At 32.1% G+C, this 14,634-nt stretch overlaps 1 protein-coding gene across 1 annotated transcript; it reads left to right on the top strand.

The window, feature by feature from the left end:
- The first annotated feature begins 379 nt into the window (after positions 1 to 379).
- Positions 380 to 8,857, top strand: LOC134274113 (fibrinogen-like protein A). Its single transcript, XM_062756366.1, has 4 exons — positions 380 to 520; positions 2,719 to 2,815; positions 7,453 to 7,617; positions 8,391 to 8,857. The coding sequence occupies exons 1-4, from the start codon at positions 380 to 382 to the stop codon at positions 8,636 to 8,638; spliced, it is 651 nt and encodes a 216-aa protein (XP_062612350.1). The 3' UTR covers positions 8,639 to 8,857.
- The last annotated feature ends 5,777 nt before the right edge of the window (positions 8,858 to 14,634 follow it).

Genomic DNA, 14,634 nt, shown 5'->3' with positions numbered 1-14,634 from the left:
GGTCTCGCAGTTGATTCACTACGCAGGAGCATGCTCTACATACAAAAAATTACTTTAACAAGACAAGCACTAGACAAAGAAGTTGATAAAGCAAGTCTTGCTTGAATTCAACAATTCGCAGGTTTTATAGTCGATGCAGTGACCTTGTCAGCAAATACAACCTATCATTAAGTCAAATACAATCACTCTTGACATGACCAAACAACGCGTTTTGTTTATTCAACAAGTTTTTAATCTATTTAAATTTAAAGACTAGTTGATATTCATGTAAATCTATTATGAAATTCTCATAAATACTTTGCAAATGGTAATCATTGTAAGCTTTGTTAATACTAGTATCAAGGTATTTATTCTGATAAATGAATTTTTTTTACACTGAATGGAAAAATTGTATAAAGACTGTTCAGATATTGTGAAAAGAGACCCAAGCAAGAGAGGACAAAATGGGGTGTACTTTATTTACACTGACACCCGGAAAGAAGTCTTCTGTGACATGACGACAGATGGAGGAGGTTGGACGGTGAGTAGTAATTTCATTTTTCAATAATTACCTAATACACAATAAAATTTCCTTTTCTTAGCTATTTCAACTCTACCTGTAGAAATTTAAGACAGGTGCTGGTCTTTTAGGTTGTCATGAGAACAAAAAAGATATTGTATCTCTTCCTGGCTGGGACCTGTTAACTGCCTTGCGAAATAAGCACCTAAATATGGAATTGCAATCGATAGACCACCTCCTTTCTTGATAAAAAGCACTTGCTAAATATGCAGGCACGATAAAGGTTTCTCAGAGAATATCGCAGTGTACTCTGTACATGAACTACAAATGCATGACATAAAGATTGAATTCTACATCACGTCATTGCAAACTCAAGCTTTTATGATGGGGAGAGTGTCATAAACTTTACACCTTAGTTCAATCTGCATGTAAAATGTCAGAAAGTCAGTGTAAAATAAACGTGTCTTAATCCTTTTTTTTTAAATCTAATATATACGAATAATTTTGAAAACTTTGATTCATTTCTCTTGTTTAACAGTCAGCGTCTTTAAAGGCAGATATTTTTAGCACCGCCTTCAAATATACCTGGTCTTGGTAACCCTGTCAATCAAGTGCATGAAGGTCTATCATTGGATGCTGGAGCTTGATTGACATTTACTTACTGGTCCCTGTGTATACCCTGTACACCTTCTTTGGGACTCATGGTGAACTTCTAATTAACGTTTGATCCTTTGATGTTTACCAATTAGGGTATACAGTAACTGTACATGTATTACTATGAAAATTTTTAAAATGACCGATAATATATGAATTAAATATATCTTTTGTATTTGAAAGAATTAGAATAATATAATATGCATTTTTTTAAATTAACCTTTGGTACATAAAACTTTTATTTTCAAATAATTAATATATTAATTTTACTATGCTGAAGGGGTAAACCTTAAGTCTAAATGTTATTCAGATAAAATTCAGAGCAGCTGTGTGAAGCTAATATTTTCTTTTTTTTATTCAGACAAGAATTTAATCTTTTATAGTATGTTTTCAAACAGTCAAAATTAAATCAATATATGATTGAAAAACCTTTTTACTCTTAATTTTAAAATTGTCTCAAAATCCCCAACACAGGTACAGTTTGAAACCTTGGGTATTTCACTGTGTATTAAATCACTTCCTGTGTACAGGGATTAGGAGACATATGATCACAGGTAAACTGCTAGCCCCAAGGCATTCACACCTGTACAAAGAAAGCCCCTCCCTCACCTGGAATTTACCACCCGGTAAAAAAAATCTCTACCTTTAAAATACAGACGGATATATACATGTACGTTTGACATCTGGCCTTTTTATACCCTCGGATAGAAGCAGAATTCAAATAATGTGTATAAAAAGCCTGGCGCAGTTAATTAATGAAGATTAATTTGGGGATCCTTTGTGGAAATCTATATGAAGAGTTCCCCTCCTAACTGAATCTTGCTTGGGAAAAATGTATGGTAGCTTTGTTTTACGTGACAAAAAGTTTATAATAATTGTATTATTCACCTGCGCCGAAGCGATTTGTGTGAAACACTATCCTGGTCCCCTATCTCATCCTTACCTAGTGATGCGTAGTATATATATTAAGCAAAACAGGGACAGGGAACCAGGCTATGTGAAACATTTAACAAAATTAAAAATGGCCGTCACGTGATCAACAAGGTCATGTGTAATCGTAACAAATATGTTCATGTATAGCCAAGATAACTCTCTATATGGATTGGCTGTACTTAAGTACATAACTTTAAAAAATACTCAAAATCGACCTTTGCAACGCAGTGTTACGTTTTAAACGCATTGAAAGCTATGAGAAGCCTTAACATTACAGCGTATTAAGGGATAAACCCTTGTATAACAAAAGGCGGTTGCATTTTGGACTGCAATTCAGATTTTTTTTTCTGTACTCGCAGGCAGAGAGAAATTAAAGAAACGACCCACAAGTTTTTGAAGTCTCAAGTTTTCGATTTGGAATTTGTTATTAAAACCTTTAACTTGTGTATATAATTACAATGATAAATTCTTAAACAATTCTATATTACACGATTTTGTCCCATATCACCTCTATATCACCAAATAGTAAATAGTAACTTATATTCTCGCTCGAATTTACAGGTAAATAAGAAAATATTACAAAGCTATTTGAATCAGATGCAATATAACAAAACATATAGCATTGTTTACAGGTCATTCAGAAACGTCACGATGGTGACGTCAATTTTTACAGGACATGGATAGAGTATAAACACGGATTTGGGAATGCCTCTAAGAACTATTGGATAGGTATGATCTTATGCAGAAATACATGTATTATAAAACTTCATTAATTTGAATCTCGTAATAAAAGGAGAATATACATGTATTCATGTACAGTTTCCCTGACAAGTTCAATATTGTCAACAAAGTTATGAAGGAACAATTTATACGATATCGTGTTAACACCTTATTCTCTGTCGACATTAGAACATTTAAATCTATGGACCATAAATTTGAAATTTTATTTTTATCTTTGTCAAGATAACTGACATTGCAATTTCTACAATGTTAATGTCAGAGAACACGTTTCTCAAATATTTATAATTTTCCCAAAGAATCTGCCTTTGAAGTATTGCTCCTTAAACAAGTTTCCTCACAAAAAATTGAGGAACCTTACCAGACTTGGGCAAGATACCACATTTTTAATATAATTCTAATTTTAATTATATTTTATTTAATTATATAATTCTAATTTTAATTTTATTTCCAATATAATCCTTATGGGTAATATTTTGAATCGCCAATGGCATGTTCTTAGAGTTTTTAGCCAAAGGTCTCTGTCGAGACTGTAGCTCTACTGCTTTGTACTTATTACAAGGAAAAGTTGCACTTGAACTTGAAACATTGGAACAGCAAATTATAAAATAATGATCTTTGATTAAGTATCTCTTTGTGGCAAAATAGCAATCAGATTAAAACTGTTAGGATGAGTAGCATTTTCGTAGAACATTACAGAAATTTTGATTTTAGTTACCATGGCAACATTAAAATAAAAAGAAACTGTTAAAGATAGTATGTTTCTAAGTGGAGTCTACTTGAACTCAGCATGGCCTCATTATATTAAAATAAGACAAGTCTGTAGGAGGAGTAGAATTCTTCAAGTATTTACAGAAATTTCAATATTAGTAACCATCTGATGTGCTGGTAGTTAAATATATATATATATATATATATATATATATATATATATATATATATATATATATATATATATATATATATATATATATATATATATATATTATAAAAGAAAAAGAAAATGAAGTTTCCAAATTTCATTTAACACAAGCGCTTTCTGGATCTCATAATCCGTCTTCAGGTGTACATAAATTGAACTGATTGTTTTGCTTAGTAACGTTAACTATGACGTCATGACATCATGAGAGTCTTTGCAGGGAAGGAAGTAATCTATGACGTCATAGTATGGCTACGTTACGTAAAAGTTAGGGAAAATCAAATTGGACAATAATGGACAATACATCACATATTTTTCAGTCTCAATAAACAAAGTAAACAGAAATTCTAATTGATGATATATAAAATTAGGTAATTTCTCAATGTTAATGTTTGTTCAGTTTTGGTGAAAAAAGATTTATGAAGTAGTTTTCTTTTGCTAATCTCATTGCAGTGGAATCGTTCCTAAGTTTATAAAAGGGGAACACACAGTAGTTTCCTTGTGAGCAAATATCGAAATGTTCACTGCATGGCGTGTTTCTTAGGCTCGGATTGTTAATTTGTTGGCGATGTACGCGCATGCGGGCGGTTAATTGGGTCCCGGTCTGGCCGATGTATTCCTCTCCGCAGTTGTTACACGTAATACAATAAAGGAGGTTTTTGCTCTTACAGGTCATATTTTCATTCACAAGAAATGTTTTTCCACACTTGAAAATAATAGAGGATCCTGTTCGTAGGTTAGGACAGGTACCGCATCTCGGATCACCGCATCTTGTTACGGAATATTGTTCTGGAGTGGTGTTGAATTTAGCTCTGGTCAATAGTCTTTTTAAATTTGGCGGTTGTCTTTGGCTGCGAATCAAATCCGATTTTGGTATAAGTTGATGAAGATCATTATCCCGTTCAATGATGGTAAAATTCTTTCTTGCCTCTTGAAATATATTAATGTGTTTCGGAATGAATGTTGTTACAAAAGGGATTAAGAATGGATCTTTTTCCTTTTTTCTGGTTGTTCTTAAAATATGCTGCGGAATTTTCTTGGATTCTTCTATGGCAGAAAGGATAAGATTTTCTGGATAATGTTGTGCTAGAAGAAATGTTTTTAGTTCGGTCAACCTTTGATTTCTAGTTTCTGTATCTTTCACAATCATACAAATCCTTCTGGCTAAGTTGTAAGGGATATTTCTTTTGGTGTGAGTAGGATGGCACGAAGTGAAGTTTAGATACGCACCAATATCTAAACTTCACTTCGTGCCATCCTACTCACACCAAAAGAAATATCCCTTACAACTTAGCCAGAAGGATTTGTATGACTGTGAAAGATACAGAAACTAGAAATCAAAGGTTGACCGAACTAAAAACATTTCTTCTAGCACAACATTATCCAGAAAATCTTATCCTTTCTGCCGTAGAAGAATCCAAGAAAATTCCGCAGCATATTTTAAGAACAACCAGAAAAAAGGACAAAGATCCATTCTTAATCCCTTTTGTAACAACATTCAATCCGAAACACATTAATATATTTCAAGAGGCAAGAAAGAATTTTACCATCATTGAACGGGATAATGATCTTCATCAACTTATACCAAAATCGGATTTGATTCGCAGCCAAAGACAACCGCCAAATTTAAAAAGACTATTGACCAGAGCTAAATTCAACACCACTCCAGAACAATATTCCGTAACAAGATGCGGTGATCCGAGATGCGGTACCTGTCCTAACCTACGAACAGGATCCTCTATTATTTTCAAGTGTGGAAAAACATTTCTTGTGAATGAAAATATGACCTGTAAGAGCAAAAACCTCCTTTATTGTATTACGTGTAACAACTGCGGAGAGGAATACATCGGCCAGACCGGGACCCAATTAACCGCCCGCATGCGCGTACATCGCCAACAAATTAACAATCCGAGCCTAAGAAACACGCCATGCAGTGAACATTTCGATATTTGCTCACAAGGAAACTACTGTGTGTTCCCCTTTTATAAACTTAGGAACGATTCCACTGCAATGAGATTAGCAAAAGAAAACTACTTCATAAATCTTTTTTCACCAAAACTGAACAAACATTAACATTGAGAAATTACCTAATTTTATATATCATCAATTAGAATTTCTGTTTACTTTGTTTATTGAGACTGAAAAATATGTGATGTATTGTCCATTATTGTCCAATTTGATTTTCCCTAACTTTTACGTAACGTAGCCATACTATGACGTCATAGATTACTTCCTTCCCTGCAAAGACTCTCATGATGTCATGACGTCATAGTTAACGTTACTAAGCAAAACAATCAGTTCAATTTATGTACACCTGAAGACGGATTATGAGATCCAGAAAGCGCTTGTGTTAAATGAAATTTGGAAACTTCATTTTCTTTTTCTTTTATAATTTTTTTCACCTGTGTGAAATCGACTGTGAACTATTTTCAACTATATATATATATATATATATATATATATATATATATATATATATATATATATATATATATATATATATATTCTTACAGAATAGTGTCTTTACATCAGTCTTGTGTTAAACATTCCAGTTTCTACACCTTTCATCGAACTAATTGATAACTATTAAAAATTTTGATGATACAGGTTGTTAAATTTTTTGAACATATAAATTGTAAAATAAAAATGTTTATGTCATTTTCATTGCGTAAGAAAGGTGATAGGCATTTAAGGGGGCCGACTATAGTTTCCATTGCGCAATATTTCGCGCATCATAGTAAAATGAGGCGTATTTATTGTTTTAATGCAACTTTTTTCGCTTAATTATTAAAAAATTAAACAAAATTAAGAAATTATAGGTATAAAAATGTAATTACGATTTGATATAACTGATTATTTAACCGATTTTGCCATTGATAGGTAGGTTGACGTCGCTGCAGTGTCTTTTTGATGTTATGTTAATCTGTAGCTCTTAAAGAAAGGGGTAATAAAAATATTATTAAAGAAAAAGTAATAAACATACACTCTTAAAATTTAAAACAAAGAAATTTTAGAACATCTCCAACATTTTTTATTATGTTTTCAGGTGAATCAATTATGTTTGTCATATTTTGTAGTACTCTATAAAAATAGTAAAATATGCTAATTTTTTGCATTTTGAGATGCCCCCTCTGTTAACAAGACGGTAGAACTTTGTGTTTCTTACATATATTGTATAATATAGTATTACTCATAAAATATTATAGTTTGAACAAAATGTCTATTGTAGTATTTGTATAATTAGCTTTAGAGTGCTAAAAAATGGCATTTTCCTATATAATCCTATAGTAAATGTACCTGTATTTTGAGACGATCCCTAAAAAATACCTGGACGGTAGATTTCCCCCAAACTTTGCATGTTAACTGAAGTTAATGTAAGTTACATATGGTATAAAAATGAAGAGTTTCACTATTGTAGTTTTTACACAATAAAACTATAGTCGGCCCCCTTAATTTACAATATGTGTTATAACATCAAACAAGAAAGTAAATACTAGTCACAATATGGTAGATAATTATGAAAAATTGAAACATTTCAGCTTCCCTATCCCCTCTAATTGATTGATCAACAATATATTACAAATCTCTCTAGTACTACAATATTTGTCTACAAGTCAACGAAGCACATTATGTGTTACATGAATAGAAAAAACAATTTTGAAGAAATATGTGCCATAAAGTAATATGCCTGTCTTTCCCCTTTTTTAAGGAAATGACGCAATCTATGAGTTGACAAAGAACAAAGGCCAGGAACTCCGGGTTGAGCTACAAAGATTTAATGGTGACAAAGTATTCGCCCAGTACTCCACATTTTATGTTGGGAACGAAGACAGTAAATACGTACTTCCAGTGTCGGGGTATTCAGGAACCGCAGGTAGATTTACTCATAACAATGATGCAATATATATTGTTCAGTCATCACCAGGGATTGAAATATCAGTTTGTAATTTAGATCGGATTATTTTGACTGGATAGAAAAATTGATTTATATAATTTAGAGTTTGTTGCTTACGTCACAATTTGACATACATTAAGAAAGTTTTGCTTGATGTCACATTTTCATTTCGTTTTTTATAAAGACATTTTTGAATGGATATTACCTTAATATTTACACTTTAAAATGATAAAAAATTATATTATGAAGAAAAATTTAAATAACAACGCAAGTTATACTTGTAAAAAAATGAATTGCAATATTTTAATCTCTTTAAAAAAAAAAACTTTCTTTAACGCGTTAACTGTCCCAATCAAACTTTCAAGGTTCTTTAACGCGTTAACTGTCCCAATCAAACTTTCAAGGTTATACAGTATAACGTGGGTAATTATTATTTCATTCCTTGAATATTTAGTATTGCAATGCTAATAAATGAAATAAGTATGTAGACTCATTTCGGTGTGATTACTTTTGTAATCATTAATTAAACAACATGCAGCAAAATGACTAAGCAAAAAAACCACTTAAAAGCACTTGTGATATCATCAATAATCAAGATAAATGATATAACGTACATACACATTCAAATTATATTTACTAATAACCTACAGTATACATGAGTCTAGGACAACAGTGATAACTGTGCAGGTTACGATGTTATGTTATTTTCTCATTGAATTATAGATTACAACGTTATATAAACTCTGTTGTAGGTGACAGTTTGGATTATCACAGTGGAATGCAATTTAGTACAAAGGATCAGGACAACGACAAATGGAGTACTGTTAACTGTGCTGAAAAGCGACGCGGAGCCTGGTGGTACAACAATTGTACCACCTCAAACCTTAACGGAGAGTACGGACAGTCTGGTGTGACTGGTAAAAGCTACCCGGTATGGTATGACTGGAAAGGAAAGGAAGCATTAAAACAGACTGTGATGATGATTAGACACAAAAACTAGAAATCATTTATTACCAGATCTCACATTACATTACCAATCCGATTTATTTTATTTTTGTGAAACGAATAGCAATGATATGTTGTTTTTGTATTTAAGTACAGATTCTTTAGACAATTAAAGTAAGTTCCTTCTTCTTAAATATTCACACCATTTAATTAGATTTTTAACAATCATATTTTCTTTCTATAAACGCATAAATGTTTTTTATAATCAAGATTACAGTTATAAGAAATAAAGAAACCTCAAAGGTGAAAGAGTGTGTGTATTTTAATTCTACACATCATATTTGCATAGAAAAATACCTTTTCACAGAACTGTCGTAGGGTCTGCCCTGAGATATTAAGATAAAACATTAATGATATTAATAAGATCTGTCACGACATTCATCAAAAATATAAAACAAACGTTATTTCCATGAATTCAGTTCCCACTACATTCAAATCTTAAATTCTGAAATACATTTCTAACTTAGGAGAAGAAAACGCAAAAGAAATCATAATTCAGCAATTTTTATTGCTAAAATAAGGAAACAAGTGGCATCAAAAGTTGATATCATTACATCCGGCGGGAGGGGGGGGGGGGGGAGGAAGTCTACACACCAGAGAAACCTGAGCATGAAAAGCAGTTAGATAATATTAAGAAGCAGAAGACATAAGAGGATACTACCGTAAATCTGGGAATTTTTACATCGATTTTACTTTGCATATCTGGGTCAAAATGCTGTTGATTATATTTTTTACGTTTCAAAATTTTGCGAATGACCACTACTTTGTTTACATCTTCTTATTGTTGAATTATTTTTAAGAAAAAAATTTTTCGAATGCAATGAACTTGCAAATTTGCTAAAAATGTATCTACAGTTTTACCTAATTTTCAAAATATTTAACTCTTCTAAAAGATTATCAGGCTACTGACTTGACCCCCCCCCCGGGGGGGGGGGGGCAAAATCAAAATACCAAAACCTTACTGCACATCTACATGACACCACTAACCATCTCCCAAAAGATGATTAGGCTGCTGAATAAAATGTAGAAGGAGTTCAAGGAAGTCGGGGCTTTTAGCATAAAAAAACCTCATTTTTCGACTCCAATTTGACCCCCCGGGGCAAAACCAAATACCGAAAACTTACTGCACTTCTACAGGTCGGAGAGAATGCTCGAAATCGGGTATTATCCGTGAAATCGCGTATAATACTCGATATTAGGGTATCGTTGAATCCGCGAAATCGGGTATAGGAGGTGTAATCACCTAATAAAACTTAAACAATGGGATGGCGCATGTTGCCGAGTTAACTTTCATCTAGATACACATGTTTTCTAAAGGTATCACTAGCCAGGTAAGAATTTGGACTTCAAGATTAATGCGCTCGGGACAACAAATACCCGTGGAGCTCAGTACATTTCATGATCTGCACACAAAAAGGCGTTCGATTTGCTTTATATTTTTCCTTATGTTGAAAGAATATGCATCTTCCTTATGTTCATTCCCAACACAACAGAATTGTAAAGTATCAGAATTCGGGAATTTATAATAATTCCACATCAACATGACAAACATGAACAATTGGTAAATATATCAAATTATACGGAAACACATTTCACACACCATATATAATGTCATGTATAAACAAGGGATTGTCTATAATCGTATCTAATTATGCGTCATTAAATAAATTACTTTCACATTCATCTTGTGCAAAAAATCAAATTTATTTATGAATGTATAAATAATGTAATGATAAAAATGTCTAAAATTTCGGCTAAAAGAACCTTTTTTCTCTTTTTTTTTGAAAATCTTTTCTATTTTATTTATCATTCAAACAAATTTTGCAGAATATGTATTCAACATTTTAGCAGAGACAGTGATAGTGTCAGTAATACAGCTTATGAGAGAACATAACTGTTGATCGTTTAACGCTAAGTCATAAATATTTTACCACTTCTTGGCGACTTCAAAGGGGGGCTAAAGACTTCTTGACCACCTCTGACAAAACAACCTCGACTGTGTTCTACATGTGTCCAAGAGACCTCTCTTTGAATGTCACGGTCGGTTAAACATATATTTTTAATCGTAGGGAAGATTTCTTCATCATATACATTGTAGGTAAACAAAAAGCAACCTGTTATTTTCTAAAACAATATAAGACTACAAGTAACTAGAATTCATGTTTTATTTTTTAAACACATTTTTTCATTATAGATTAGTATTAGGACAAGTTATTGCCATTAGTAATACGTATCATAGATAAAATAACTAAAAGAGAACTGTGACATATATCTAGAACCAATCAGATAGTGCGTTGTATTAGCATATTATAATGAGGTATAAGATAGCGATATAATAAAATATAGAAGGTAAAGAGGTAAAATTTACCCTGTCTATCAAATAGTATGATAAAGAAAGGAAGTGGCTACGATTTTTATGAAATTTTAATGTCCGATGAGAAGTTATATTCCCAAAAAGTAAGACAAGAATTTCCAAGGCGATTAAACACTCCTTTATCTCAGTTTGTTCATTAACATGTTCATAATCGTAAAAACTATAAGAAATATGGAAACTTGACTATGTAATTTATATTTCAATATGACTGTACCTCAATCTAATGTATTTTAACTTCATGAAAAGATGTAAACATTTTACTTTTATCTATACCCCCCCCCCAAAAAAAAAAAAAAGAAAATCCTGTTCATATGACTTCACGCTCTCAATTTTCACACAAATGCATAAAATAAAGTTAAACTAGTATTTTTTGTATCGATTAAAATGCAACCAAAAAATTTACGGTGTATTTGAATAAAAATTCATGCTAAATTGACATAAAAAAGAGATACTCACCTTGAATTATCTATTTTCAAACTGTTTTCTCGTGGGTATTTATTTCATCTTATTTTATTTTCTTCTTTATAATAACGTTGGTATTCTATTATTGCAGAGATATAAAATCATGACTCGCTTATACTGTACTCTCTAACTGTTAGGAGTAATTTATATTTCACGAGAAATGGACGCCATACATTTTTCAGTAAAAATACATAACACGGCGTTAGTCGTTTAATTTCTTTATTTCACGTTTTGTGAATAGTGCTTAAATTAGAAAATTAAGTTTATGGAATGCTTTAATGGGAAATAAAGACAAACGAAGTGTAGTTGTTTGTTTTTAGAAATTACATTGAAAAATAATAACGCCATTGTGTCCTCTTTGTTACCCCTGCAGTGTTTGTCGCGTGATTTTAAACTTATTTGAGAACCTTATGAATTAGGTTTAATAAAAATAAATCACAAAATACTGATGTACAAGTAACAGTTACTGGCATAATGCGCCGTTGCTTTATTCTTTAGTTTTTATAGAAAGTTGCACGGAATACCCGATTTCGCGGATTCAACGATACCCTAATATCGAGTATTATACGCGATTTCACGGATAATACCCGATTTCGAGTATTCTCTCCGACCTGTCCACACGACACCATCAAATATCTCCCAAAAGATGATTTGGCTGCTGAGTAAAATGTAGAAGGAGTTCAGGGAAGACGGGGCTTTTAGCATAAAAAACATCATTTGTCGACCCCAATTTGACCCCGTGAGGCAAAATCAAAATTCCGAAACCTTACTGCACATCTACATGATAATTTTGTTTGACAATACTTTCTAAAATCCATAGCATCCATAAATAACTACAAAACTATGAATAGGGCATAAAACAAAATCCAGAATTCTGGTTTAAAAATAAAGATATCAATCAGCCAAACTTGTCCATGAAATTTATTAGGACCGTAGATTTCTAAACCAAATTTCTAAAATAGGCATTCCTTTCTGTTGGAAATATAAGTATTCATTAACATATATAGAAATATAGTAAAGAGTGTTCGGCAGTTTTTGTAACGGGTACCTGCTCTAATGCCTGCCTCATCAGGGGTCCAGTGTATTCTTGTGGTAAGCATGATCTAAAAATTATATCATAATCGCCTTTGATTTTGTCTTTGCTATAAGTTTAATTGGTTTTAGGTAAATATTTCTTTGCATCTTGTGTCTGTTTTCGTTTCGTTTCAGTATTTCACGATGCGTTTTTAGTCCGTTGACTCTCGGATTAAATTTTGTAGCCACAACCAATTTATTGTGGGGTCTCAATTGGTCGTTACTTTTATTTAGAATATCATGTCTGTCTGTTCCTATTATTCCTGTGATAATAGGATCCATTTCTGTATCAGAGAAGCCTCCCTTTGACAATGATTACTTAAAGTCTTGTAGAATAATACTGAGGGCAGTGTCATTGGTATTTCTCACATATCTTTTGTATTTACCTTTAAAGAAACCTTTGAACACTGCAGGATTGTGAGAACTCTCTCTGTGTAAATATTGGAAATTGTAATTGTTTGTTGGTTTCATTTAAGATTTGATACCAAGTTTGTTTGATTCTTGAAATTTTCTTCCTTTATACACTTTTGTGTCTAAAATGTTTACTGAATCAACAGAGATTTCAAGGGCGAATTTTAAGTGCGGATGACACAGATTGCCAAGTTCAAAGAAATCAAGAATATCAGTCTCTCATATCCCGATAGATGTTTAAAAATGATACCTTATTTCTTAACTAAACACCATTTTACGTATCTTTGTACATGCCGTTATAGATAAATTCTCTTTACATGGCATGATCAGTTCCCAAGTTACTTGATGTACACATATGACCTCATCGGAAGTAAATTTTAATCAAAATGGCAGACACAGCATAAGAAAATAAAAGCATTTTATATTTCTTAATATTTCATGTTCCTATTAATTTTCTAGAGTTAAAAACCAATATCAGGAACACTTGTGATCTGAAATTGATGTCATCTCACCTACTATTACATCATGATGAATAACTGATTCAGTCAAGGTAGAGAAATGATTTATTACTGTTGAAGTATAATTGAAATTATTAAAGAAAAAACATACTTAGTGGTGGAGTAGGACCATGAAAATTCAAATTTGATAACTCCTAAGCTTGCTCTATCAAAATCCATGAAAAAACTCAAATTGCGTAAAAATTCTTCTCATGCAATTAAAAACGTCCCATTATGGACTTGAAGGGCTTATCTTAACAATAATTCCTTTCAAAATACAAATTATACTAAGAACAAATACGGATCTCTCCTTTGATGGGTCACACCAACCGTGAACTCTCTGTGATGATTAGGTCAACAGAATAATTTTCCGATATTTTAGCCACATCTCTTTCAATGCTTTTTATATGTCAGTTTTTAATATTTCAAAGTTGTGAGTCTGTGTTTGTTTCTAGAATGAAGATTTATTACTCGTCTAACAAATCATGTCTTGACTGAATCCATTACACTGAATACTTTATCGAAGAACAAACGAAAGGAAACTAATAAAACAAAATGATATATTAAATACTCACTTTTAAATACTCCTATATTGAAACCCTGCCGTAGATAATTGCTTTAGGTTTCATTAGGTTTAGGTTTTATGGGCTTCGTTCCATCATTTACGGCATTAATCAATGTAATGAAATAAACAGATTTGTAATCTGCAGGTTTGTAGCTGAAATATATATATATATAAGTGCAAGATGTTTCTTTTTTAATTATTAACTACAACACTCAACTATGGAAACCATCAACTGAGACCTCACAAATAATAATCGGCATCTTTATGGAAAGCTATAAATGTTTGCGTGAAAAAATAGGAATTCCAAAACAGATGATCAACAACCAGAAGTCACAGACTAAAACAATGTTTGCCGTGTCATTGATAAAAACTTCTCTATATTTAATTGGTCAATTTCTATGTCTGTTACACACAGGATATTCACAATGCTTCGACCCCAAAACTTTGATTATCAGCAATGTTGACAATTCCTCGGTACCTGGTTTTAAATTTTTGACCAATGCTGACATTGGACTGTGTATGATGGTCTGTCACAAGTTTGAGTTGTGTCGCTCGGTGGATTGGATACGAGAAAAGAAGACATGTAGGCTAAACACAAGATTCGCTAC

The sequence above is a fragment of the Saccostrea cucullata genome, unplaced genomic scaffold (genome assembly GCF_032062105.1).
Source record: "Saccostrea cucullata isolate Sc308-1 unplaced genomic scaffold, CSIRO_AGI_Scuc_v1 ctg7804, whole genome shotgun sequence".
Lineage (NCBI taxonomy): Eukaryota > Metazoa > Mollusca > Bivalvia > Ostreida > Ostreidae > Saccostrea > Saccostrea cuccullata.
Note: the sequence above shows the minus strand (reverse complement) of the source record. Positions and strands in the feature narration are given on the sequence as shown.

What these genes read in the sequence shown, in the direction of transcription:
- LOC134274113 (XM_062756366.1), top strand. Translation starts at nt 380, where the DNA reads ATGGAAAAATTGTATAAAGACTGTTCAGATATTGTGAAAAGAGACCCA. An exon ending in CAGATGGAGGAGGTTGGACG is followed by an intron (nt 521 to 2,718) that starts GTGAGTAGTAAT and finishes CATTGTTTACAG; the next exon opens with GTCATTCAGAAACGTCACGA. An exon ending in GGGGTATTCAGGAACCGCAG is followed by an intron (nt 7,618 to 8,390) that starts GTAGATTTACTC and finishes ACTCTGTTGTAG; the next exon opens with GTGACAGTTTGGATTATCAC.